Below are 25,769 nucleotides of genomic sequence, written 5' to 3'. Positions count from 1 at the left end.
TTACATGATAATATAAAGGTGAAATTACATTTTAACTCTTTTAAAAATTATAATTTATTTTTAATTCTCCTAATGTAATTTCCCTATCTAATTCTATACCTAATAAAATTAAATTTTCCCTAATCCTTAGCAAACTAAAGATAATCGTAAGGATATTATTAATATTTAGTCATTTTATAGAAATGAGATGATGAGGTGCATCAAATTAAGGGGACAAACTTGTAATGCAAAATTATGATGACTTTATATGGCATGCCCATAACGCATAGAATAGTAGTGAGTGGTAGGTTTGTTTACAAGTTAAGTTATATGTTTAAGTTGTGGATTGAGTCTTAACTCGATCAGTATGTGTATTGTTGTTAATATAGGAATATATGTGTTCGAGTAATGACGGAGCCAAGAAAATTCTTTTTTTTTTTTTGGGGGGAGGGGCCGGAATTAAATTGTATATTTTTATGACAATAAAAATGTAATTTCATCGCCATTTTAATTGTCTAGATCTTTATATTTTTAAAGGATTAAATTAAATTTTTATTATTTTGGGGGGTAAAAGTACAATTTGACTATTACTAATTCAAAATTTTATAAATTATAAAGGGCCTAAATATAATTTTTCCCATTTTAGGGGGGGCCAGGCCCCTGCTTGCCCCTTGGCTTCACTGGGTTGAGGAGGGGTTATAGGTAATTTTAGCTATTGTGCTAGAAAGAATAAATATTATCAGAACCTATAATGAGATCTATAAAATAAGTTTCAACTCTAATATTTAAGATTTGAACTTGATCTATCATATTTTGTAGTTTTATAATAAGTTAAAAATATGCCATAAACTTTTGTACTCTTTGAAAATTTGGAATTTAGTCCTCGTACTTTTATTTCTAAGAATTTAGTCCCTATATTTTTCATATTTTAAAATTTAGGTCAAACTATTATACTGTTAATTTTTTTTGTCAGATTTAGGTTAATTACATAGTTACCAAGTGAGTCTTTTTTTTAATTTTAAAATGTAAGCATAAACAAACTCAACAAAAATAATTTAACGTTGTCAACCGTTGGATCTAAATTTTAAAAATTGAAAAGTAAGAATACTAAATTCTTAGAAATAAAAGTATAGGACTAAATTACTAAAAATTTGAAAAGTACAAGAAATAATGACATATTTTAATGTTTATAATAATATAATATAGTATTTTATTTTATATATTATATTGCAAAAGATCAACTATAAATAATATAAAATACTGAATTTTAAATATTAAAAAAGGCTGGACTAAATTTTAATAAAACAGAATATATAAATTTATTAAATGTTAAACAAAAATAACATTTAAAAAATTAACAAAATAATATAACAAATGTAATACTTAAGGTGATTTTGATAAACTATTGAAAATTTACATTTCATTGAAAATAAAACTTCACTTTTTAATTTTTAAATGTGTTTGATATTTTTAATTAATAGAAATTTTTAACAAAAAGTGTTCAACAATATAAGTAGTTAAATAGTTACTTTTTCAGTTGAAAATATTATATTAAGTTGAATTTATTTAAAATATGTATTTGAAATAAATAATTTTTTTGAAAAAAGTAAAATATTTAAATTAATATATGTACTTTTATTTAAAATTATTCAAAATTATACAATAAATTATATTAATAAGATTAAATTTAAGAAATAAATAATTTTAAAAATAAAATTTAATTTTATCAAACAACATAAATATATTTGGTACTTATTTTTTAATATATCAAAACAACTTTCTAGTATAAATTTAGTACCTGTAAAAATTTAATATTAAAAATTCAACTATTAAATTTTTAACAATTTTTTAATTTATTGAATAATACTTTAAGTTAATCATTTATAAATACGTAGACTTATAGAGGAATTAATATTACATGGATATAAGGCATAAGGAAACTTAACCTAGTGATAACAACATTTAGTGACTGGTCCTAGGTCATGGCCGTGGCATGCCATATATGGGTCTTTCAAGAATGATGTAGCTTCTGATAATTAAACGTGCTTTTCTTTTTAATAAAAAACACGGCTTTCTTTGAATGGAAAAAGTTAGGTAAAATAATTGTTGAAAAAATTGTAATTTTTTGAAACATTGAAGTATATTTTTTATTGGTGAATGGAAGAGTTGAATCATAAAACTATTGTTTAATATTCTACTCTATGAGACATTTACAACAGTATATCATATGCTCAAAATGATTGAGTTATGAATAAGAAATTGATGCTCAAAATAAGCTACTTGTGAATATTTGCTGATGAAAAGAAAAATTTATATTCCACTTTGGTTAAATTTAGATATATATATATATATATATATATATGAGAATCCACTTAAAAGTTATTGAATAACTAAGTTTGAAGTCTTACCTTGTGAGCAGAGGGCATAGATTTATACCCACGTGGGCAATGCAAAATGTTCAGATTGTTTGGACAAATATCTCTATTTTATTTGATTCCAACCAAATTAATTTTCAATTTGATTTGATTTTATTCAAATTGATTTAAAGTCGATTCCCTTATTCCATTTCGGTATTTCAAAAGATCTTGTTTATTTAATAGTTTTCAAATATGAAGTTTTAAATAAATTTAAATATTTATTAATTTTTTTTGTTTTTGTTTTAGATTTGGTGCTTTTACATAAATTTAAATATTTATTTATATTATTTGTTTAGATCTTGTATTTGATATAAATATTTATATTTGTTTGTTAATGTGCAATCTTAAGACATATCCTTTATTATTTTACAATTCTCTAATCCGAGTCGAATGAGACACCAAGGCGAAGAAAAAAAAAGTATTCTACTTGAGAATAAAAATTAAAATTAAATAAATCTGTTTCGGGGTTTATTCTCACCGTTTAATAGATTGTATTCCATTTTGATTTTGTTTTCAAGCAAGAATTAATTGAATAATTCTATTTCGGGATTTATTCTCCCCATTTAATAGATTTTGATTTTATTTCCAAACGAAGATTTAATTAAATAATTTTGTTTAGGGATTTATTCCCGCTGTTTAACTGATTTTATTTTGATTTTGTTTCCAAACAATATTTAATCAAATAATTTTGTTTTGTGATTTATTCCCACCGTTTAACATATTTTATTTTGATTTTGTTTCCAAACAAGATTTAGTTAAATAATTCTGTTTCGGGATTTATTCCCTTCGTTTAACAGATTTTATTTTGATTTTGTTTCCAAATAAGATTTAATTAAATAAATTTGTTTCGGGTTTTAATCCTGATGTTTAACAGAATTGATCTTAATTTTGTTTTAGAATTTTAATTCTGTCGTTTAACAAAATCAAAGGGTAATATAAATTGGAAACTAAAATTTCTATTTATTGTGGCCTTAGTTATGGCTTTAAATTGTGAAACTTTAAATTGTAGCTTTAAAATTGTGACATCAAAGAAAAAAATATTATCAACGGTGAATTAAAAAGAATATATGAAAGTGCATGTCTAAGATTGGTTCTTTAAAAGGCTTGGTATTTAAGCGTGCCAAGTGCACCACCTCTCTTTCAGGGTTACTTACCTGGTTTATTTTTTTATTGTGTCTTTCTATTAGACCGTGTAAACTTTGTTTCGGGTTTTATTAAATTCCTACCTTCTAACAAAAGTTGATAATTTTTCTAATTCTGGTTTCGTTTCTGAACTTTTAACAAAAATTGGAAGCTCCCACCAATGCTATGAAAGATATGGACTTATGTGTTGTGATTTTTGAAGTCAACATGGTTGACTCAAATCCAAGAGAATGGTGACTTGATACTAATACCACACGTCATATTTGTTGTGACAAAGACTCATTTTCTGAGTTGGAGCCTTGTGAAAATGGGGAAAAACTATTTGTTAAATATGACTCCTATTTTCAGTCAAATTTGAAAAATAATTTTTCAGTTAAACTCTGTTTACTTGTTTCAATCAAACACTGATTAGTTTAGATTATTTTATTATTATTTGATCTATGAATTTAGCCTATAAATAGGCTCTTTTACAACCTTAGAAAACATGCCCATTAAAGATTAGAACTCATAACACATTTAGACAATTTTGTGTTTACGTTTTGCGGGTTCTTTGTTTTCAGGTTTTCGGGGTTTAGTTTTTATCTCCATCTTTTTTTGTACTATTCGTTCTTTTGCCATTATAGTAAAATTATCTTTGCCCGTGGTTTTTTATCCTCTTTGGAGGGGTTTTTCCACGTTAAATTTATGTGTTCAATTTCTCAATTTATTCCGCTATTTTCTTGTTCGTTGCTTAATTGGGTCGAAATCTTAACAAGTGGTATCAGAGCTAGTTCAATTTTCATAGATCAACCCGTTCAAAGATGGCAACAACAAGGTTTGAAATTGAGAAGTTCGATGGTGAGACAAATTTCAATCTGTGGCAAGTTCGGATGATGGCAATTCTAGTTCAATCCGGTTTGAAAAAGGTTGTTACTGGGAAAAAGCCTGAGAATCTAAATAAAACAGAATAGGAAGAGCTTGATGAAAAGGCTTTGTCTGCATCCAGTTGTGCCTCGCGAATACGGTATTGCGGGAGGTATTGGTGGAGAAGACCTCATCCGCTTTGTGGAAAAGGTTAGAAACTCTTTATGCGACTAAGTCTCTGACTAATCGTTTAGTGTTGAAACAACGTCTATTTACGTTTCGCATGAACGAATGTGAGCTTCTTAGAGATCACATCAGTCAATTTATTACTCTTTTAAATGATTTAAAGAATGTTGAGGTTCATATTGACGATGAAGATCAGGCTATACTATTATTGTGCTCTTTACCCCCTTCATACAAGTCTTTCAGGGAGACCCTGATTTATAGCAGAGACAAACTCTTGGTCGAAGATATGAAGGGTCATTTGTTGAGTAGAGACAAACTCGACAATGAGCTTCATTTGGATAGCAAAACAGATAGGCAAGCTTCCGTTTTGGTAGCATCAAAGAAACGAGATAAAAGGTCTCGCTATTGTAAAAAGTTAGGTCACGTCAAAGCAGATTGTTATAAACTGCGAAATAAAAAAGCTACTGAGAGTAACGAGGAAGATGTAGCTAGTGCTAATTTGGCCGATGAAAATGATGATGATTTCTTGTTAGAGTCAACAAGTGATAACACCAAGCTTACGTCCGAGTGGATCCTAGATTCAGGATGTTCTTTCCACATATGTCCTAATAGAGAATGGTTCTCCACATACAATTAGATTGAAGGTGGAGTTGTGCGCATGGGAAACGATTCATCTAGTAAGGTAATTGGTATTGGTACTGTTAAAATTAAGATGCACGATGGGACGATTAGGACACTCTCAGATGTCAGGTATGTACCTGATTTACGAAAGAATCTCATCTCCTTAAGTATTTTAGACTTGAAAGGACGCAAAATCAACATCGAGTAGAGCGGCATTAAAGCATCTCATGGAGCTCTCGTTTTGTTAAAAAGTAAAAGAACTGGCAGTCTTTATATTCTGGAAGGTTCCATAGTGACCAGTGAAATAGGACATCCCTCGTCTGTTACGGAGTTGAAGTCAACTTGTTTAGAGCGGAGGCAACTTGATCATAGGAGGGAAAAAGGTATGACCGTTTTGTTGAAGAGAGGTTCTCTTTTGGATGCAGATTTTGAAAAGTTAGGGCACTGTGTTCGTGAAAATCAGACCCGGGTTAGTTTTGATTTTATAGTGTACAAGTCGAAAGCTAGAATTCTTCCAGTTTTTAAGCACAAATTCGACTCAGTTAATTCCCTGCATAGTTCAAGATAGGCTCGTGACGGGCTTTGGCAAAGATGACATTGTGGAAATATGAGTCAAAGTGGAGATTTGTTAAATATGACTCCTATTTTCAGTCAAATTTGAAAAATAATCTTTCAGTTAAACTCTGTTTACTTGTTTCAATCAAACACTGATTAGTTTAGATTATTTTATTATTATTTGATCTATGAATTTAACCTATAAATAGGCTCTTTTACAACCTTAGAAAATATGCCCATTAAAGATTAGAACTCATAACACATTTAGAGAATTTTGTGTTTACGTTTTGTGGGTTCTTTGTTTTCGGGTTTTCGGGGTTTAATTTTTATCTCCATCTTTTTTTGTACTATTCGTTCTTTTGCCATTATAGTAAAATTATCTTTGCCCGTGGTTTTTTATCCTCTTTGGAGGGGTTTTTCCACGTTAAATTTGTATGTTCAATTTCTCAATTTATTCCACTATTTTCTTGTTCGTTGCTTAATTGGGTCGAAATCTTAACACTCTAAATGTAACAGACTCTAACCCCAAATCATCCCCGGAATAGGGTTACAGGGCATTACCGAAAACAGACAAACTTTATTATTACAAATCGAAAATAACCACAAAATTATACTCAAAATAAGGTTAATTACCCTTATCGAGGTTCTACGGACCTAATATGAACCTTGCGTGGGGTTAGGATTCGAATCCTAACCCTACAGGCCTCCCTGAAACACTAAACACAATTATACAAACCAATCCAATTCACTTCCACATAACATGTAACTATATACCATTCATTTCATAAACTTAGGAATCATCCCTTTATACGTCAAACTCCTTAAAGTTTATACACCATCTTTTACATTTAAAACATTAAATATATACAAATGACCACCTAAAACCTAGTACATGCCACATTACCAAAAGATAAGATTTTTACCACAAAATGAGCTGGAGTCGGATATGATTTTGAATGCAGAACCGGACTCTATTTTACCTAACCTGCGCACGGAAAACAACCGTACGCTGAGCATTGAAAATACCCAGTGGTATTATCATAATTCAATTCATAACATCAAATCAAGTTCAAAACATAAATGCACAAGTAGTCAATTGAATATGCCAATTCATGTCATATTAATGTCATTCAAATGATTATAAAATTTTCACCAACATGTAAACACTTAATTCATAACACTTTCATGTATACATAATTCATAAACATAAAGTTCATGCTTTCAACTTCACAACACAATTTCTTTTCACATTTCGTATCATCATTTTCTTTCACCTTTCATTCGATAATTCAGATAATCAGATTCAGATAATTTTGCTCATTTCACTTATAGGCCCTATTAACCTGACTCGGACCAAGGTGGATACGCGAATCCAACCAAACACACCAGAGTGGCGACCAACGCCTCATCGGATAGTTCGAAGTAAATCAGATCTATGGCACACTAAGTACCTCATCGGCCAAGCTGAAGCAATGTGGCTACCAAAGCCTTATCGAAACTATCCGAAGTAAATCTATGGCACACCTAGTGCCTCATCGACTCGAGGTCGAAGAATCCCTGAACATTTCCAATCCTATGGCATGCCAATTATATCCACTAAGCCCGACTAGTTAATAGGGTTTCGATCATATTTCCATTTCCAAAACATTTTCACATTTCAATCAATTCTCTTATATTTCTCAATGTAATCACAACTAATCAACAATTCACATTCTAGTCATTTTCACGCACATTCATATATATATATATATATTACAATTAAATATGCAATAATAAATACTTTGAATTATGATAATACAAACCGATTTTCCCCGAGCTATTCCTCGACTACTTTCTCTTTCCCCTTTGTATTGGATGCCTCGGTTCCTTTGTTTGCTACGAAAATTAGCATAATTATAACTAATTAATATAATACAATCCAATTTAATTCATGAGTATAAACATGCAAATTTGACCATTTTTTTTAAAGATATATAATTTCACCATTAAGCTGTCTGTTTGAGTCATTGTTACTAAATTATTTATATCTTGAGATACGAAACTCAAAATTAATATCTGTAAATTTTTCTTGAAACTAGACTCATGTATATTCTCACCATAAAATTTTCATAATTTTTGGTCTAGCCAATTAGTACAGTTTATTCATTAAATACTCCCCTGTTACTCCATTCGACAGTTCTGACCTCTCTCTACTAAAAATCAATTATCTCATTGTACAGAACTTGAATAAGGTTCTTATTTATTTATTTTAAAACTAGATTCATTAAGGAGTTCACAAATATAAATTACACTCCATAATAATTTTTTTACAATTTTTAATGGTTTTCCAAATTCAAAACAGAGTGTCTCGAAATCACCCTGAACCAGTCTTACAAAATTTCAAATATCTCTTGATTAATAAATTCATTGCTTACATTGTTTCCACTATAAGAAACTAGACTCAATAAGCTTTAATTTCATATCTTATTCATACTCTAATTCAATTCCTAAAATTTTTAGTGAATTTTCAAAGTCAGACCATTGCTACTTCCCAAAACTGTTTTGATGTAAAATGCTAATAACCAAGTTTATAACACCAATTCACACCTTATTTGTATTCAATTTCCATCAAAATATTCATATAACTATCAAATTTTCATCATTTTTCTATAATTCCGAATTTCTTTCAATTTAATTCCTAAAACTCAAAACTTATGGCTTGTTTTACAATTAAGTCCCTAATTCAATTCAAATTCAGAATTTTATCAAATTAATCCCTAATTTCATCATTTCTTCAACATAAACCCTAATCAAACCTTCATTAATTTTCAATATTTTCTCATGAATTCAAGAAAATCTTTCTCTAAAGCTTTAAAAATACCAAAATTAGAAAGGAAAGGGCTTAATTAACTTACCAATTCAACTTTCAAGCTTCAATTCTCCAATTTTTCCTTTTTCTTTCTTTCTTTCCTTTCTTTTTTCTTTCTTTCTTTCCTTTCTTTCTCTGTTTCGTGAGCTTCTCTGTTCTTTTCTATCTTTCTTTTTCTTTTATTTCCTTTTTATTTACTTTACTTTTGATAATAATAATTTAATATATATTTTAACACATAAAAATCTCAGATTTTTATGTTTATGCCGCCTCACTTAGGACAAATGGCACAATTGCTATTTTGGTCCTTTTTATTTAATTACTCTTAATTAAATTAAATTCACTTAATTAAACTCTAATTTAACTCATAATTATCCTCATAAATATTTTTTTAATAAATATTTATGGACTTAATTTCCTAAGACGGAGGCCCTACGACTCGTTTTTCCGGTGCCCGGGAATTTGGGTCATTACACTATATGAGCAATGCTGCGACTTCCAATATCAAGGGGAAGGGTACTATGGTCTTGAAGATGACTTCTGGCAAAGAACTCAAGTTTCAAAATATGTTGTATGTGCCTAACATATGCAAGAACCTTGTTTTTGGGACACTCCTTAGTGTACACGGCTTTAAAATGATGTTTGAATCCCAGAAGCTAGTTTTGTCTAAAGGGGGTATGTTTGTGGGAAGGGGATATGCATTGAATGACATGTGGAAACTTAATGCAATCTCTGTAAGAGCAAAGACAATGAATAAGAATGTCGCTTCTTCCTCTGTTTATATGCTTGAGTCATTTGATTTATGACATGGTAGGCTTAGACATGTTAATTACGATACTTTACGAACATTAATTAACTTACAACACATTCCTTCGTTTCACATTAATTATAATCATAAATGTGAAATATGTGTTGAGGCAAAATTAACAAGGTCTTCATTTCAAACTGTTGAAAGAAGTATAGAGCCACTTGATCTAATACATAGCGATATTTGTGACTTAAATTTTATTCAAATGAGAGGAGGGAATAAATATTTTATTACCTTCATTGATGATAGCACAAAATATTGCTACATATATTTGCTTAAGAGCAAAGACGAAGCTATAGGGAAATCTATTCTCTATAAATAGGAAGTTGAAAACCAACTTAATAAAAAGGATTAAGATGATGAGAAGTGATCGTGGTGGTGAATATGTTGAACCATTTTATGAATATTGTACGCAACATGACATTATTCATGAAGTAACACCACTATACTATCCTCAATCAAATAGAGTAGCCGAACGGAAAAATCAGACTCTAAAGGAAATGATAAACGCCTTGCTAGAAAGCTCTGGGTTATCACAGAAAATGTGGGGGGAAGCTTTTCTATCAACTAATTACCTTTTAAATAAGGTGCCCCGCAAGAAAAGGGACAAGACACCATATGAGTTATGAAAAAGTAGAAAACCATCCTACAATCACTTGAAAGTGTAAGGGTGTCTTGCTAACGTAATGTATAATGGTAAGTCGAGACATATATGTCGTCGACACAATATCATTAAACAACAGATCTCAAACGGAGTTATCTCTATTAATTTTGTAAAAAAAAAAAAGATAACATTATGGATCTGCTAATTAAAGGATTAAATCGAGATCATGTTGACAAAACATCGAAAGGAATGAGACTAAAGCTCATAAAAATAAAATACGCTATGTGAAAGAAAACCCAACTTAGTTGACTGGAGATGTTAAGATCTAAATTCAAAGGGACAAACTAATTGCATAGACCTTGTAAGGTCACTGTGGGGGTTCTTATCCCAAGTCCATTCCTATGATATAAACAATGATTTAAAGGGAGATAGGTTAAGTAAAGTTTTTAATGACCATTGTGTGTTTTAGTGAGCCAAGCAACATAAGTCACTTATGTGAGAGTGAAGTGGAGCTGCTTCGAGGAGACTATTGCGGTTTAATATCCCTAAACCGAGTCTAGTAGTTTCGAGTATATTTTTCTGGTTCCGAGCGTAAATTTAGGAATTTATTGGATTAATAGTAAATTTTTAATTTATTTTAGGAGGTCAATTTCATTTAAAATAGATTAAACAATAATTCAAAAAATAAAAATATTTTTGGAAAATTAATTTTAAAGTAATTAAATAATTAATTAGTGAAAATAATTAATTTGGGTCAAAAAGAATTTTAAAAATTTTTATTGGGGTTAATTTGAGTTAAATTTAAATATTAATTAAATTAGATTTAATTGTAAAATAAGGGAAATTTTGGAGTATTTATTTGACAAATAAACCTTTAAATTTAGAATTTTAGAGGGAAATGATCAATTGGTAAAGTAATGGAGATGTGGGAGTGACCATTGGGCAAATTTCCCAATTTTTATATTTCTTGTGGGTTGTTTTAGTTTTAAACACAATGCATCTAGCCTATTTTTCATACCATTTACATCAGATTAGAGTGTTATAAAATTCATTTTCTTTATATGATTTTAAATATCTATCATCAGAGAATAGATTTAACAAACTTCCTTCTTAAAATACTCTCTTTTCACCCAAAATTATTCACAAAAGTAGCCAAAAATGTTCTGAAATTTCTTAAGATTCTTAAATCAAGATTTTCAATCAAAGGATTTAGAACGAATCAAAGTTAATTATTATTTCTGAACTTATTTTTATGATGATTAGAAGCATATTTACATGATTTGAGTGATAATTAAATGATTTTTTATCAATATCATCTTCTTTAAAAACTTAAGGTGCTTTAATGGTGGATTTTGAATTTTGAGTAGAAATCCACAAATAAATGGATGTTCCAACTCAAAATGGATCTATTAGAAGGTTTTTTTATCTTATTTATCAAGATTAAACATGTTTTGTAAGGTAATTTAAAGAAATTCAAATTTCATCATCTTCATGAACCGATTTTTCGGATTTTTGTGAAATTGATTTAAATATAAAATTGATGCTTAGTATATGTTTATTTGGTCTAGTATTGATGTTTGGAAGTGACTAGAAGGGCTGGAGTGATCGATTTTGTGAGGAATCAAGTTTTCGACTTAATGATTCAAATTCGGTAAGGTAAATTTGAGTGAGAATTTCGTGTAGCCTAGTTGATGAAAATTTGTGTTTATTATATCTTTTGAAAGGTGGTGATATCTATTTTATCTCTGTTGAAGCTTCAAATCTTGAAGAGAATCGAGCTAATTTAAATTGAAGCTTGGATTAGCTTGGTTGATCACTTGGTTGTGGTTGAGTTAGTTGTGTGGTGAGTGTTATTAAAGGGCGATTTGGTAAATTGACCCTTAATTACGCTTAATTGGATGATTACTTACTGATTACAAATATTTAATTGAGTTTTGGTTGGTTAATTTTGCAATATCATTGATATATGTTTAAGGGATGAAATTTTTGTTAAGTGTTGATAAGTGAGCATCTAGTTATTTCATGTGCTTGATTTAATTGATTATGATGGTGAACTAAGCAAGCATGTTGGAGTTTTTGGTTCATGGTATGTTAATATTTCAATTGATGAACATTGACAATAGGTAATTGGTATGCTAGATTTAATTTGATATTAAAATGGCTATGTTACATGATTCACATATGCATTTTAGCACTTTAAATTAAGCACATTATTGACTGAAATTATGTTATGATTGATTGGTTATATTCACAATATAGCATGGTGGATCTATTGGATATAGTTGGCATGCCATAGGATTTGTGAGTATTCACCATATTGATATGTTAATTGTGAGTAATGAGGCTCTAGGTGGACTGATTTGGAGTAGATAAGGGAGTGTTGAGCTTGTGTCTTCACTCAATGGGATTGATTTGAGGTGATATAAGGGAGCGTGTGGCCTCGACACGCTCAATCTGGGACTGATTCTGATTCTAATTGGGAGTAAGGAGATCCGTTTATCCGATGTACAATCACCCGATTAAGCCATGATTGTATATGCCAATATAAATGTATAAATTGTTATATGCTAAATTGATGATTATATGCCAGGATTAATTATGATTTTTGATACATGGTTGAGCATATTGTGATTGAAAATTTGTATTTGATTGGTTTCAATTTAAGCGTGATTTGGGTGTTAATTTACTCGTTGTTTTATTAACATTCATTGAGCTTTTTAAGCTCACACCCTCACATTCGTGCAGTTAACAGAAAAGATTGAGGAGTTGAGGAGCCGAACAAGAGAGTTTCAAGAGATTAAGGCTCAGTAGAGATTTAGTTACATGTTTAAGATATGTTAATCGGGCATTGTGGAACTTTCGAGACTTAGTTTAATTTTGGTTGTAAATGGGCTTGGACATTAGACATTTTTAATTTTGGATGGTTTATAATATCATATATGCATGTTTGGGTTTGATTATTGAATAATTTACGATTTATTATTACTTGATAACATGGTGATTGGTAACACAGTGTGTGAGGCATGATGTTTTCATTAACCATTGTTTGAATGAAGCTTCCATGGAGTGGTTTACCAGCGACTAAGATACGCCACTTGTTTGAATTAACCTGTGGGTGATATGCATGAAATTGAATGTTTAATTCTATTTAATTGAGGTTAAACTATAGTGGGCTGTTGGGGGTTTGAATTCTTGGTTTTCTAGTTCGTTTAAATTACAAATTAGTCTTGTAATTGATAAGTCTAATTAGAGCCTTAACTGATAAGGAAACTTGATAAAATTTTAGGATTAGACTTGTAATTGTAAAATTTGTTAGAAATGCACTCAATTTAATATTCGAGTATAGTACCGATAGTTTGAAATTGTTACGATTTAGTCCTTAATGATAAAACTTGATTTAGACATAGAAAATAAACTCAGATTAAGCTGAAATTTTTAGGGCTTACATAAATTGACTAAAAGAGGGTTGATAAATTTATAGATTTAAATTCAGGTTAATTTAACCGTAGGTGGTAAAAAGATAAAAATACCCTTAGGTTAAATTATTTATAAAAAGTTTAAAATTGGTTCACAAATTGCTTCCGCATTAATCAATAACTAATAAATGGATAAAATTGAGGCCGTTAGCCGGAGAGTCACTTAGGTGGCTAATGTAACGCGTCGAATTTGGGCTAGTCCGTCCTGGTCGAGTTTGGGGTGTCAGATGGGGCATAGTTCTCTCAAATTCTTGTAGAACTAGGAAGATGTTCACAGCCATATGAACATACCCATGAGAACTAAAAACCTTACCAATGAAGTAGTTGTGTGAGGTATATCATCGTTTACATAAATGACAAAATAGTTCAAGAACATCACGTCTACTATTCAGTTAATAAAGTAAATATACTTTCAGAAGAAAAGGTCAAGGGTGGATGCCTACTTATCCTATACAACTATTGATCGTAGATTTTATCACCACATCAAGTCAATGTTTTTTGTTAAAACTATCAATTTTTATTCATGTGAGGGATTGTCGGAAAAATTGTAATTTTTTGGAAACTTTGAGGCATATTCTTGATTGGTAAAAGTGGAGAGTTGAATCATAAAAATTTAGTTCTATATTCTACTCCATGAGACCTTTACAATGGTATATTATATGCTCAAAATGGTTGAGTGATGAAAGAGAAATTGATGCTCAAAATAAGCCACTTGTGAATAATTATTGAGGAAAAAAAAGCTTAGATCCTATATTGGTTAAATACCAAGTGTGAGATATGTATATATATGAGAACCCACTTGAAATTATTGAATGATTAGGCTCGAAACATTTCCTTGCGTGCAGGGGATGCAAATTTAAACGCACGTGGGCAAAATTTTGTTCATTAATTTCTGGAAAGATACTATTGCTGTGATCATTTATTTTATTTATTTAATTGTTTTTAAATATGAAGTTTTAAATAAATATAAATATTTATTTATATTATTTATTCAAATTTTATATTATTTATATTTATTTGCTAACATGTTTAAAAATTAAAGGGTAAATTACACCAACAGTCACTTAACTTTGAGGTAGCTAACAAAACAGTCACCTAGGTTTCATTTCAGTCACTCAACTTTTGAAAAATAACAAAACTGTCACTAACGTTATAAAAAAGTGACAAAACAGTCACTAATTAACAGTTTTCGTTAGTGTTTTAACAGAACTGCTGATGTGGAAAGTTAACTAGCTGATGTGGCCAGTTAACTTGCCACGTAGGATGTCCACATCAGAAATTGAAAAAAAACCCTAAAAAAACCCTTAACAGAGAAGAAGAAGAAGAAGCAGAAGAAGACTGTAAAAAAAAAAAGCCTTATTTGCCTAATTTGTCTAGGTCTGATTCTTTGCCATTGAAATACCATGTCTTTGCTCTTCTTCTTCTTCTTCTTGGCTCTCTTCCTCTGTAACTCTGTAACCTTCCGCCATTGTTGGCGAGATCTTATGAGTTTTCCAGATTGGGATGTGGTTTACTGTTCGAATCTCATGTGACCAGGAGGCGGCTACAGAAGTACATTGGGGCGCATTTTCTTCAAGACTAATACGAAACAAAGTCTCCTTCTTTATTTTTGGGTTTCTTGATAGAGAGGTCTCCTTGAAAGCTAAGGCCACTCCCACCCTACGTTAACCTCACTAGTCATCACTTGATATAATGTCAGCATGTTTATCTTTAACTGGCAGTACCATGTTGCCACATTGTAATTTTATGACTAATAACCAAAATTGACTTATGGGTTGGTTCATACATTAGCACCTAGAATCCAATTTATTCATCTTTTCTGTGAAACTCAATTAATGTGATGTGAGATTGTGAATGTCATCTCCACTGATACATGTTCCTTCATACATTGTGCAGGAAAGCTGAAGGTCTTGGATCATCAATGGATTCAAGTCATTTTTGAGCCACCTGAATTCTTTATACTGAACTCTTTCATGCATAATTTGTTGTCCATTGTATCTATTTCTGTACAATCATTGGTTTATTTTATGGAAGGAAGGCTCATGCTTCTTTCCTCTGTATTTTCATGTTCGAATCTCAAATATAAGGTACAATTATCAAGTGGCAAAAGTTACCCGGTACCAAACAAATCAACTCTAGTTTACATCACTAACGGAGATGGTGGAAATCAAGCAGGTCTAGTTGGAATGTTAGTTTGATGGCATATTGCAACAAATACAAGAATGATATTTAGATACTTGTTTACAGTTAATCTGTTACAAACTAAATACCTAGCTAAACTAAGCAAATGGTTTTTTGATTCTGCAGATTTTTAGATCCCCAACCAGAGTATTCTGCATTCCGAGAAACTAGTTATGGTCATTCGACACTGGAAATCTAAAATAGGACCCATGCATTCTACCATTGGAACCGCAATAATGATGAGAAAAAAGTGGCAACTAACTCATTTGTATTTCACATTCAGTACTGGTGAGCACAACCAACCTTAATCTGCATAAGACTGTATGTTAAATGAGAAAGCATCAAAGTCTGTAGTGAAACAACTAATGATAATTTCCAATAATTTTGCTGAAATTACCCTAGTGAACGAAGCATTTTTAGAGTGTTTGAATGATATTATTAGCAAAATTTTTAGAACAAAATATGCAGTGAGTAGTATATGTTGTAGAAGAATTGATTCACTTGAAGATATGGTTGTGTTTCGTTGAAGGTCAAGCAATCTGAGATGAAGAAAACCGAAGAGGCATCATTTGAGTAGCGTGTTTAAGTGTACTGCTTCTTATTGAGAAGATAAACTTTCGACTAAAGCATTTCATCTTTGGTACAGATTTGGTTGATTAAATTTCAATATGAAGATGAAAATGCCAAAATTAATCAAATCGAGTAAGCAAATATACAAATTCCTAAGCATGAAGCTTCCCTTCGGTGTATCTTTTTCTTCAAAATCCTGCTTTTTTTTGGCTAAACCACAAGACCCCGCCAACAATGGCGGAAGGTTACAGAGTTACAGAGGAAAAGAGCTAAGAAAAAGAAAAAGAAGAGCAAAGACATGGTATTTCAATGGCAAAGAATTAAACCCAGACAAATTAGGCAAATAAGACTTTTTTTTTTACAGTCTTCTTCTGCTACGGCTGTTTCTTCTTTTTCTTCTCTGTTAAGGGTTTTTTTAGGTTTTTTTTTAAATTTCTGATGTGGACATCCTACGTGGCAAGTTAACTGGACACATCAGCTAATTAACTTGCCACATTAGTAGTTCTGTTAAAGCACTAAGGGAAACTGTTAATCAGTGCTTATTTTATCACTTTTTTTATAACGTTAGTGACAGTTTTATTATTTTTCAAAAGTTGAGTGACTGAAATGAAACGTAGGTGACTGTTTTATTAACTACCTCAAAGTTAAGTGACTGTTGGTGTAATTTACCTAAAATTAAATTGCAAAGCAAGTGGCTTGAACAATAAGCAATCCTCGATTTCATGAAGGCAAGCAAAATGAGTTGAAGACTGCAGAAACAATTGGTTTCACCAAGTGAAAGTTCCTTGAGCTTATGTCAATGGTGATAAATTATCATATGACGAAGGTTATTTATTTTGTTTTTATTATGAAGAGATTGATCACAGACATGATAGCCTGTCAAGTAGGATCTAACCCAAAATGCTTTATGGCAACTTGATGGGTTACTGCCGCCGCGTAAAATGGAGGAAACGATACAAATGAAGTTACAGATTCTTGAATAAAAAATATGAAAAAGAGAGGTTGTCACGGCCGAGGCGTCTGGTGTCTAACAGCTCCATAATCAAGGGAAGCTACAATTAGTGTTCTTCTCATCAAGCAATCTTCTTCTTCTGTATTCCCTTGGCAGCTACCATCCATTTCATCCCTCTCCTTTTCATTACCCTGAAATGTTCAAAACACAAATCATTAGAAAAATAAAAAACCAAGACCTCCACCCATTAATATCTTCACGCTTGCTAATGATAACATATATACCAGATCTTGAGATGCGGCAGCCGCAGAGTATAATGTGAAGAAGAGAAGAAAGATGATAATGCAAAAGGCGCTGACCTTGCTACTCATTTCACCCCCCCTCTTTTTTCAGTTTTGTTTCTTCCGGAGGTTTTTTTTTTTTTGGCAAAGAGAAGGATGGTTTAAACTGTGCGGGGTGTGGGTCAATTTATAGACATCGTCACGTCAACATTCAAGGGCAAAAAAGGAAAAGAAGTTAAAGATTGAAGGGCATGTGGGTTATGGTATACTCATCAATATCATAGAAGATTCCCCATTCGTATCAAAATCAAAGATGTCTACAAATGGGCTAAATTTTTAATTGAGTCACCAATTATCATAATTATTTTAATCAAAATTTTTTGTTAGTTATTCCATTGACTTTTAAAACAAAGTAACATGAAGTTCATGTTTTAAAAGTTAGATTCTATTTTGATCCTTCTATTTAAAAATTGATAAATTAGTTTTTATATGTTCAATTAAAGAATAAATTAATCTTTTGTTAAAATTATATATATTTGTATTGTTAAAAACTAATGTAATTTACAGAATAATCAGGTAGTAACATGTGGCATGCCGCTTATACCTCATGTTGATATACATGGATTAATTTTTAACAGTAGAAATAGGTAAATTTTTTAATAGAAAGACCAATTTGCTCTTTGATCTAATGTGTAGGGACTACTTTGCCCATTTTTGAGAAGAGCAAAATGCAATCTAACTTTTAGTACAAAGACCTCCAAAGTACTTTTCCGCAAAATTTGTCTTTTTCATACTTAACTTTTCTTCTATTTCTTCATTATTCCATTGTTTCTTTTTTTTCTTTTTCATAAAAATGCAAATAAAAAAATAATAGCTATTGATGAGAAGTATCGACAAAAGAAGAGACACAGAGGAAAAGATGGTGATGCAAAAGAAATCGATTCACCTAAATAGGCAGAGAACCAAAGAAAAAAGAAGAGGAAAAAAGTTATTGTGAAGGTAAAGGAGACCGAGTGCAAGGAGTGAGTACTTGGGGTTACTAATGGGAAGCAAATCCTTTTCTTATTGTCATGGAAGATATTTATAGAAAAAGTTTCTTTGTCTAGTGGTGACGTGTCAGGTAGTTACCAATGGATTGTCATTATAAAATTCGTTGGAGACTTATTCTATTATTCCTTTTGACATGGTACGAGATTGTAATGCTCAAGTAGATCCCAATGATCCCTAAAAAAGATTGTTTACACTTGGAGCCAGAGGAATATTCATGTTGAAAAGCAGGTGGCCTGACCCTAGCAATGAGTGGCTTAATGTTGGATACATTCCCATTCCCGTTGCTACGGTTAGACCCCTAGCCCCTCCCTTTTTCAAATTCAACATCCATCCCTCTAAATTTAATATGGAACCTAAAGATCAAATAAAAATAAACTTGTTTTGCTCATATCAGTTGACCGGCCCCTCCCTTTTTCAAATTCAACATCATTCCCTCTAAATTTCCCACAATAGCATGCTAATTAATAAGAAACATAAAATATAACCATCTATATTTGAAGCTAATTTGGCAAACAAATTGGATAATGGAACAGTATGAAAGACACGGAGCTTTCAATTGGAGTGAAAAGTTCCTACCAATATACGAGGATTTTACAAAGACAACAAAATTACAGGAGGTGAAAGAAATATGCTACATAAACCTGTAATCTTTTAAGTCCGAGGAACTTTCCTGTATGTTGTTGTTCTTCAATTTAAACGAGGGGCTGTTTCAGAAATCCTTTCATCTTCCAGAAGTTCGTAAGGGTCGATGTATTGCGGCAGGGAAATTGATGTCTTATTTCCGTAATGAATGAATGATGGTCCAAAATACTGCACAAGGCAAAAGTATCAGTATATAGCCTTCATAACAAGCAAAATCCAGACGAAGAGCATCGGCAACACTTCAAATGCAAATCCGCAAAAGAAGTAGCAAGGCTTTAGCATATAAGAGAGATACGACAAACCAAAAGTATAACCAAACTTTTAAAGGAAGAGACAATGAAGAACAAGGTGATTCTTGAGGGTAATGAGAAGAGTCCATGATACTAATCAATGCAATAATATAAGCTGGTCAAATAAACATGGAGATAGTGTATACAAAAATTTCCAACCTTAGATTAAAACAATGGAAAATACAATATGAGAGATTTAAGAATGGTTTTTTCCTCTAAGCCCACTGGAACCACTGCTATATTCTTTAATGATAGCAAAATCCAAGAGTGAAAGAAAGGGAGCTTACAAGGTAGAGGGCGGAAAAGAATGCGATAGTTAAAAGGATCAAAGGCCAAAAGGCAAGGAAGAAAGTTCCTCCAAGTGTTAGCAACAGTTTAGCCCGCGGAACTAGCCCCTGAACAAAGAAAACAGAAGTTCATGTTTTGACAGTTTATATAAAGAAATTAAAATAAAACTGGGTCAACAGCAAAATTGCTCAACTAAACAGCACATGAGTAAATAAAGTTGTTTTTGGTTCTACAACAATCCCCAAAGGAACATAAGAGAAAATTGGTCACTTTTTCTAAATGTTTAATAAGCAATTACAACACCGGAACTGTGAAGAACCCGAGGCTTAGGTTAGTTAGTTCATGAAGTCACCCGTAAAAGCTAGCATCTAGCATATCTAACTTCAACCCTCAGCACCCACAATCCCTTTTGTTATCCTTGACCACGGCTTCTTTTGACCAAATAAAAACACTGAAAATGTAGTGAAGTCAGGTTCTCGTTTTTCCTCAAAACTCTGAAAATCTAGCTACCATTCCAATTCAGAATGTATATAATTGTGGTAAATTTACAATTTATGTAGTCAAATCACATTGGCAAGATGAACCATATTAGTGTGCAAGAAAGAAAATCTTTAAAAAAGATACTCATGAAGATCCTGTAAGGCAATGAAAATGCAAGAGGGTTATCAGTGCAGACAACGCAAAACCATTAATAAAAATTCAGCGAACCTCAAGGCCTTCACTGTTCAATTCCATGGATCGCTCCCTTTGATTAGATAAGCTTTTCTCGTATTCAGTTGAGACAGCATTCCTTGTAGTGGAACTCCCCATTTCTTTCCCTATTTTCATATCCTCGTTCAATTCATAATTGGATCTTTTGGCATCCTCCAGCAGTGAAGTGGGCGTCATCCCCCTCCTTTTCAACTCCTTCATAAACAGCGACTCAGGAGGCTCTTCCCCTATTACAAAAACACCACACCCCAACTTATGAGCACGTAAAGATATTGAAGCACCCACTTCAAACAAATTTCAAACCCCCGTGAATTATTTATGTTCATCTTTTTTTGAATGTATTCTTCGTTAGTTTCCTCAAAGCTTTCAATTTCTTTGTGAAGGGCTTAACTCGGCTTAGTTTCAATTTTCTCTAAATAAAAAAAAAAAAAGAGAGTAAAGGTTTAGAAATTGAGGAACATACCATTGCTTTTGTTGTCACCTTCTTGAGTAGCACAATAGATTCTAGATCTTTGCCTATGCAAGGACCTGAAGCTTCTACAGCTATTAAAGTTGAGAATTTTCTTCCTGAAATCAGATTTTCCAGGACAACTTGATTGGGAAATCGAAATGGAAGAGAAGACAGGGTTCAGAATCTGTAGAGAAACCATTTCAATTTGCCTTTATTTCTCAGCATTAAACCTTTAAATAATTTTCTTTTTGTAAAAAAATTGGAAATATTAAAAATTTTAAACTAAAGAAAATAGAAATAAAAGGAAGTTGAACAGCTTTTCTAGCAAAAGAATGGGAAAGGAGTTTCTTTTTTACAAAGAGGTTGATGGAAATTAAGGTGTGGAGGTGGAGAGAAAGGAGGTACGTAGGAAGTAAGGAGAAGCAGGTGGTTGTTTGGTAGCGAAACCAAGGGAGCGCAAATTAGAGCGGGAGGGCTTTGGGTTACTAAAATGCGCGGGAGAAAGAGTTGGACTTTGTGGCTATGGATTGTGGTTTGTAAATGATCGTAAACACCTATCTCCTATGCTATGACCCACACACACACCCACACACACACACACACACACCCACCTTCACATTGCTCCATTCTATCAAAAAAACATAAAATATCAGATTAAATTTAATTCCTTTTTTTTTTTAAAAGGAAAAGGACAAAAAGTAATCAATATCGAAATTTGAGACGGATCTTGATTGAAGATCACAATTAATTCTGTGAGTAGAAGAGAAAGTAGGAAATTTTCAATTTCAGTTAAGGCATCCAAAATCCACAGATTTAAATCAAAGTCCAAACATTTTAAATTGAATCATAACAATGAATAGCAACTGGAAAACGTATGTGAAAGCAAACAAACTTATGAACATAAGCCAAAAGGATCAACATGTAGCTACAGTAGCAATGTAGTTTCCTTAAACAACCGTCTTCACTTGGATGGATTGAAATGCGGTAGAATTTATATGGGTTGGCGTTAAATCTGAGACCACCATAACCACATCTCCAGGTTTCAACATACCTTTTCTTCTTATAAGCTCAATGGTCGTTGAAATGTTCGCTTCCATGTCGTCATCTGACAGTTCAACAAGGAGGGGAATTACTCCCCATTGAAGATTCAGAGCCATACGGGTGCCGTTGTCGCTTGTGAATGCAAATATGGGAGGGTATGGACGGTTACGAGAGAGGAGTGATGCCATTTGTCCATGCTTCGTGTACACAAAGATGGCATCGACTCCAAGATTATTAGCTGCACAGAATGATTGTGCACGATTAGAATCAGAGCTTTCCTACATTCAAACAAGTCTAACGAAGAACCATATACGCAAACGAATCTAACTTCATGACAGCATAAAATGGTTCGAGTAAGGCTAATGAAGATAAAATTAAATACCCATTTCAACAGCACAATTGCAGATCTGCTCAGCAATGCGATCAGGCAATGACACACCAAGCCGGCGCTGATGAAGAATACTTTGTCGGTTTTCCTCCCGACTCCATAGTTCCATTCGACTACTAGCCATCTGCAAGATAGAAAGTGCCTTCTGCCCGTATGGTCCGATAGCCGACTCACCAGATAACATTAAGGCATCTGCATATTGCCTAACTGCTTCAGAAACATCTGCAACCTAAATGGGCACCGCAGAAGAATATATTTACAAAGAAATTTCTCCAAAATACCAGTTACCTATGATGTTTCTTTTATAAGCAAATACCAACAGTAACATCAACTGGAGTATGATATTACCTCGGCCCGTGTTGGAGTAGGGTATTCAACCATCGATTCAAGAAGTTGAGAAGCTACAATAACAGGCTTGTTCATTTCTCGGCAAACACGAGTTATTTCCTCTTGAACTGTCGGAATCTGTTCATAAGGGATTTCAACTCCAAGATCACCACGAGCCACCATGATTCCATCGGAAGCCTCCACAATCTCTTTCAATTTCTGTAGTGATTCCAAGCTCTCAACCTTTGCCAATACCCTTGTGGATCTGCACCCAGAAAAGTTCGACTTTCATAAACTTTGAGAAGCATATAGAAGAAAACCCTTTTTACTTTTAGTCTGAAAAATAAATTTTACAACTTTTCTTATTCGATACTAACACAAGTGAAAAAAAAATGCAGACACATTGTAAATATATAGACAAGATGATATTTGAAAATGTTGACCTGGATGACCTCATGTATAGATAGTTCTTCAACTGCCTAACAGGATCAGCATCATTGACGAAAGAGAGGGCAATGAAGTCGACACCTTCAGAAACTCCAAACTCAATGTCAGCCCAATCCTGTAGATTTGATGAAATATAATTTATGTTTATGAGCACTAAAAGGAATTATATTGCTTCCCAAAGCATGGCAGGACTAAAAATTATATGCTACTATAGCTTTTAGCAGGTTATGACCAATATGAGAAGCAGTCTGACTTCCATGAACTCAATTTGGCTAAACTAAATTCAATATCTAAGAGACATTCCAAAATCAAAGCAGGAAAGCAATCATAATGAATTGAACCTTCTTGGATAGTGTAGGAAGCTCAGAATTTCTTGCTACAAGCTTTCCATTCCTCCAAAAGCTAAATTTGGCTCGAGGAAGAAACAGACCGGAGTCCGTACACTTACAACGCAAATCATTCCCAACTTTCTCAATTACTTGAAAGCTAGCCATTCCACCATCAATCACAAGTTCATCACCCACTTCAATACCTGCCATCCATACACAATACATTGATAGAGAACTAATCTGAAATAAATATATCACCATTAGTATTTAGTTGAAATGATTATTAACACCAAAGGATAGTACCTTCTGAAAAACCTTCATAGTTAGCCTGAATTGCAAATGGAGGGGAGCCCTCAAGCTTTTGAGCAGTAAATAACCAGATGGAACCTTCCTGGTATCCCAACATGGAATCAAGCCATCAAAATTGTTTCACTCTTCTCATAAAAGGGTATTTCCCACAATTAGAGCAAAGTATTAACAGATTCTAAAGTCGTAGAAAATAAAAGAAGGGGGAAAGAAAGGAATACATACCTCTGCTTTCACAGAAGAAGGAGCACCATGATCAAGCACATGGATCTGACTACCTTCAGTATCGATCATAACGGAAACACAGAACCCCTTTTCTTCATTCAACTGGTTGATCTTCTTAATCACATCACGGTGCCAATCCCGGGTGTTATGACACATATTAAGCCTAGCCACATTCATTCCTCCCAATGCCAACTTCTCCAAATCCTGCAGTGAAGAACAAGCCGGCCCTATGGTGCAAACAAGCTTTGTCTTCCTCATCCCCAAGAAACCCTTTTCTCGCAACTCCTCCTCCGATACTACATCCAAACCCATTTCATCTTTTGCTTTCTTTACTTCCTCTAAACCACCAATTTGCACTACTGCTTTGACTTCCACCCTACCCTTTCCCTTGCCCTTGACTTTACCTCCAGCCCTGCAAGGTACGACCTTGCCCCTACAAACTTCATTTTTTAGACCAAAATTTGTGGATCTTCTATCAGTTATAGGACTACGAGCAAGAATTGAATCGCTGGTGGCTACCGCCATGGCTTGAAATGGCCAAAAGCAGGCTCAAATATATCACACAGTGGATCTATAGGTAAAACTAAAGCTTTGATCAATTAGTGTATAGCATAGGGAAAGTGGTTAATTGGATACAGCGGAACGAAGTCATCTTCGAATTATTTCATAGAAATCTCAGATGAAATCTGTTTACTTGTTTGAGCTAATGAGCGGCGTTTACGAAGGGAGATTAGAATGTCTCAACTCAAATGGAGATCGGAGTAGTTATTTATTTATTTATTTTTAATGAAAGAAATAAGATAGGGACAAAAGTAAAAACAGTGCGATTGCCTCGTGTTCCTCGTAGCCTGTTTTGACGCATTAAATTATTTGAAAAAAGAATGGGAGAGAGAGAGGGGGAGCGCCTGGCATTTAACAGGAGCGGAAAATCTCAACGGTCAACTACCAGGTGACAGGGTGCATGCGACACGACACAAGCCACTTTCCTGCACAGAAACAACAGAGAAAGTTGTCGTCAAGTGGAGTGGTTGGGTTGGGTACAGCAAACAAGCTGAACTGGATCGGCCTTTGGTGATGAGTGGCTCACTTTTAAATCTGCATCATTAACAAACTGACAATGGGAGGTCGCAACTGGTACGAATCCATCTACCCAATTTCGCTGTATTAAGGCTAGTTGGATGGGAGTGAGATTCAAAATAACAGAGACGGTAAGATTAGTTATCGTGAGAGTAAGTTTAAGTATTATAGCAGCAAGAATAAAAATATATTTAGATTTAAATACAATTGTAACAATGAGATAGAATGAAAAATAATCATTAACAACATTAAGTTAAATCTTATTTATATTTAAAATAAATCATTAAAAATATTTTTCATAATAAAATATGTTAGATAATATTTTTAATAAATAATTTAAATTTTATAAAAAATCATTATGTTTGTATTTATTTATTATTATATAAAAATTCTAAATTTAATTAATTAATATTAATATTGATTCATATGAGTGTATATTTATTAAATTATTATAAAAATAAAATTATATATATGAAAGTGAAAATAATAACAAAAACAACTTTGTTTATGTATTTAATTTTTAATTGATAGGAAAAAGTTCCGCTCAATATGAAGGTAACACGTGCGAATACAAGGGGTTAAAACTTAATACTGTACTCCACTGGGGAGTGTGAGTACTTTTACCAACAAGATGTTTCTATTCCATTGAGAATTAGGAAGTGTGGTGAGGTAAACTAATCTCACCGCTTAGTATCCAACCGTGTTTAAACATCAGCGAGCAATAATATAAATA

General features: G+C 32.5%; 2 protein-coding genes across 2 annotated transcripts; both read right to left on the bottom strand.

Annotated features, from left to right (window-relative positions):
• Window positions 1–18,975: 18,975 nt before the first annotated feature.
• On the bottom strand, window positions 18,976–21,493 carry LOC108479708 (uncharacterized). Its single transcript, XM_017782450.2, has 4 exons — window positions 20,909–21,493; window positions 20,443–20,672; window positions 19,734–19,841; window positions 18,976–19,324 (listed from the first exon to the last, which is right to left on the bottom strand). The coding sequence occupies exons 1-4, from the start codon at window positions 21,093–21,095 to the stop codon at window positions 19,202–19,204; spliced, it is 648 nt and encodes a 215-aa protein (XP_017637939.1). The 5' UTR covers window positions 21,096–21,493; the 3' UTR covers window positions 18,976–19,201.
• A 160-nt stretch (window positions 21,494–21,653) lies between these two features.
• Window positions 21,654–25,154, bottom strand: LOC108479706 (pyruvate kinase isozyme A, chloroplastic-like). The gene is made up of 7 exons (XM_017782448.2): window positions 23,960–25,154; window positions 23,732–23,819; window positions 23,441–23,631; window positions 23,096–23,214; window positions 22,674–22,917; window positions 22,320–22,554; window positions 21,654–22,175 (listed from the first exon to the last, which is right to left on the bottom strand). The coding sequence occupies exons 1-7, from the start codon at window positions 24,482–24,484 to the stop codon at window positions 21,844–21,846; spliced, it is 1,734 nt and encodes a 577-aa protein (XP_017637937.1). The 5' UTR covers window positions 24,485–25,154; the 3' UTR covers window positions 21,654–21,843.
• Window positions 25,155–25,769: the final 615 nt, after the last annotated feature.

This window comes from Gossypium arboreum, chromosome 12 (genome assembly GCF_025698485.1).
Source record: "Gossypium arboreum isolate Shixiya-1 chromosome 12, ASM2569848v2, whole genome shotgun sequence".
In the NCBI taxonomy this organism is placed as follows: domain Eukaryota; kingdom Viridiplantae; phylum Streptophyta; class Magnoliopsida; order Malvales; family Malvaceae; genus Gossypium; species Gossypium arboreum.
This window is presented reverse-complemented; position numbering and strand designations above follow the sequence as displayed.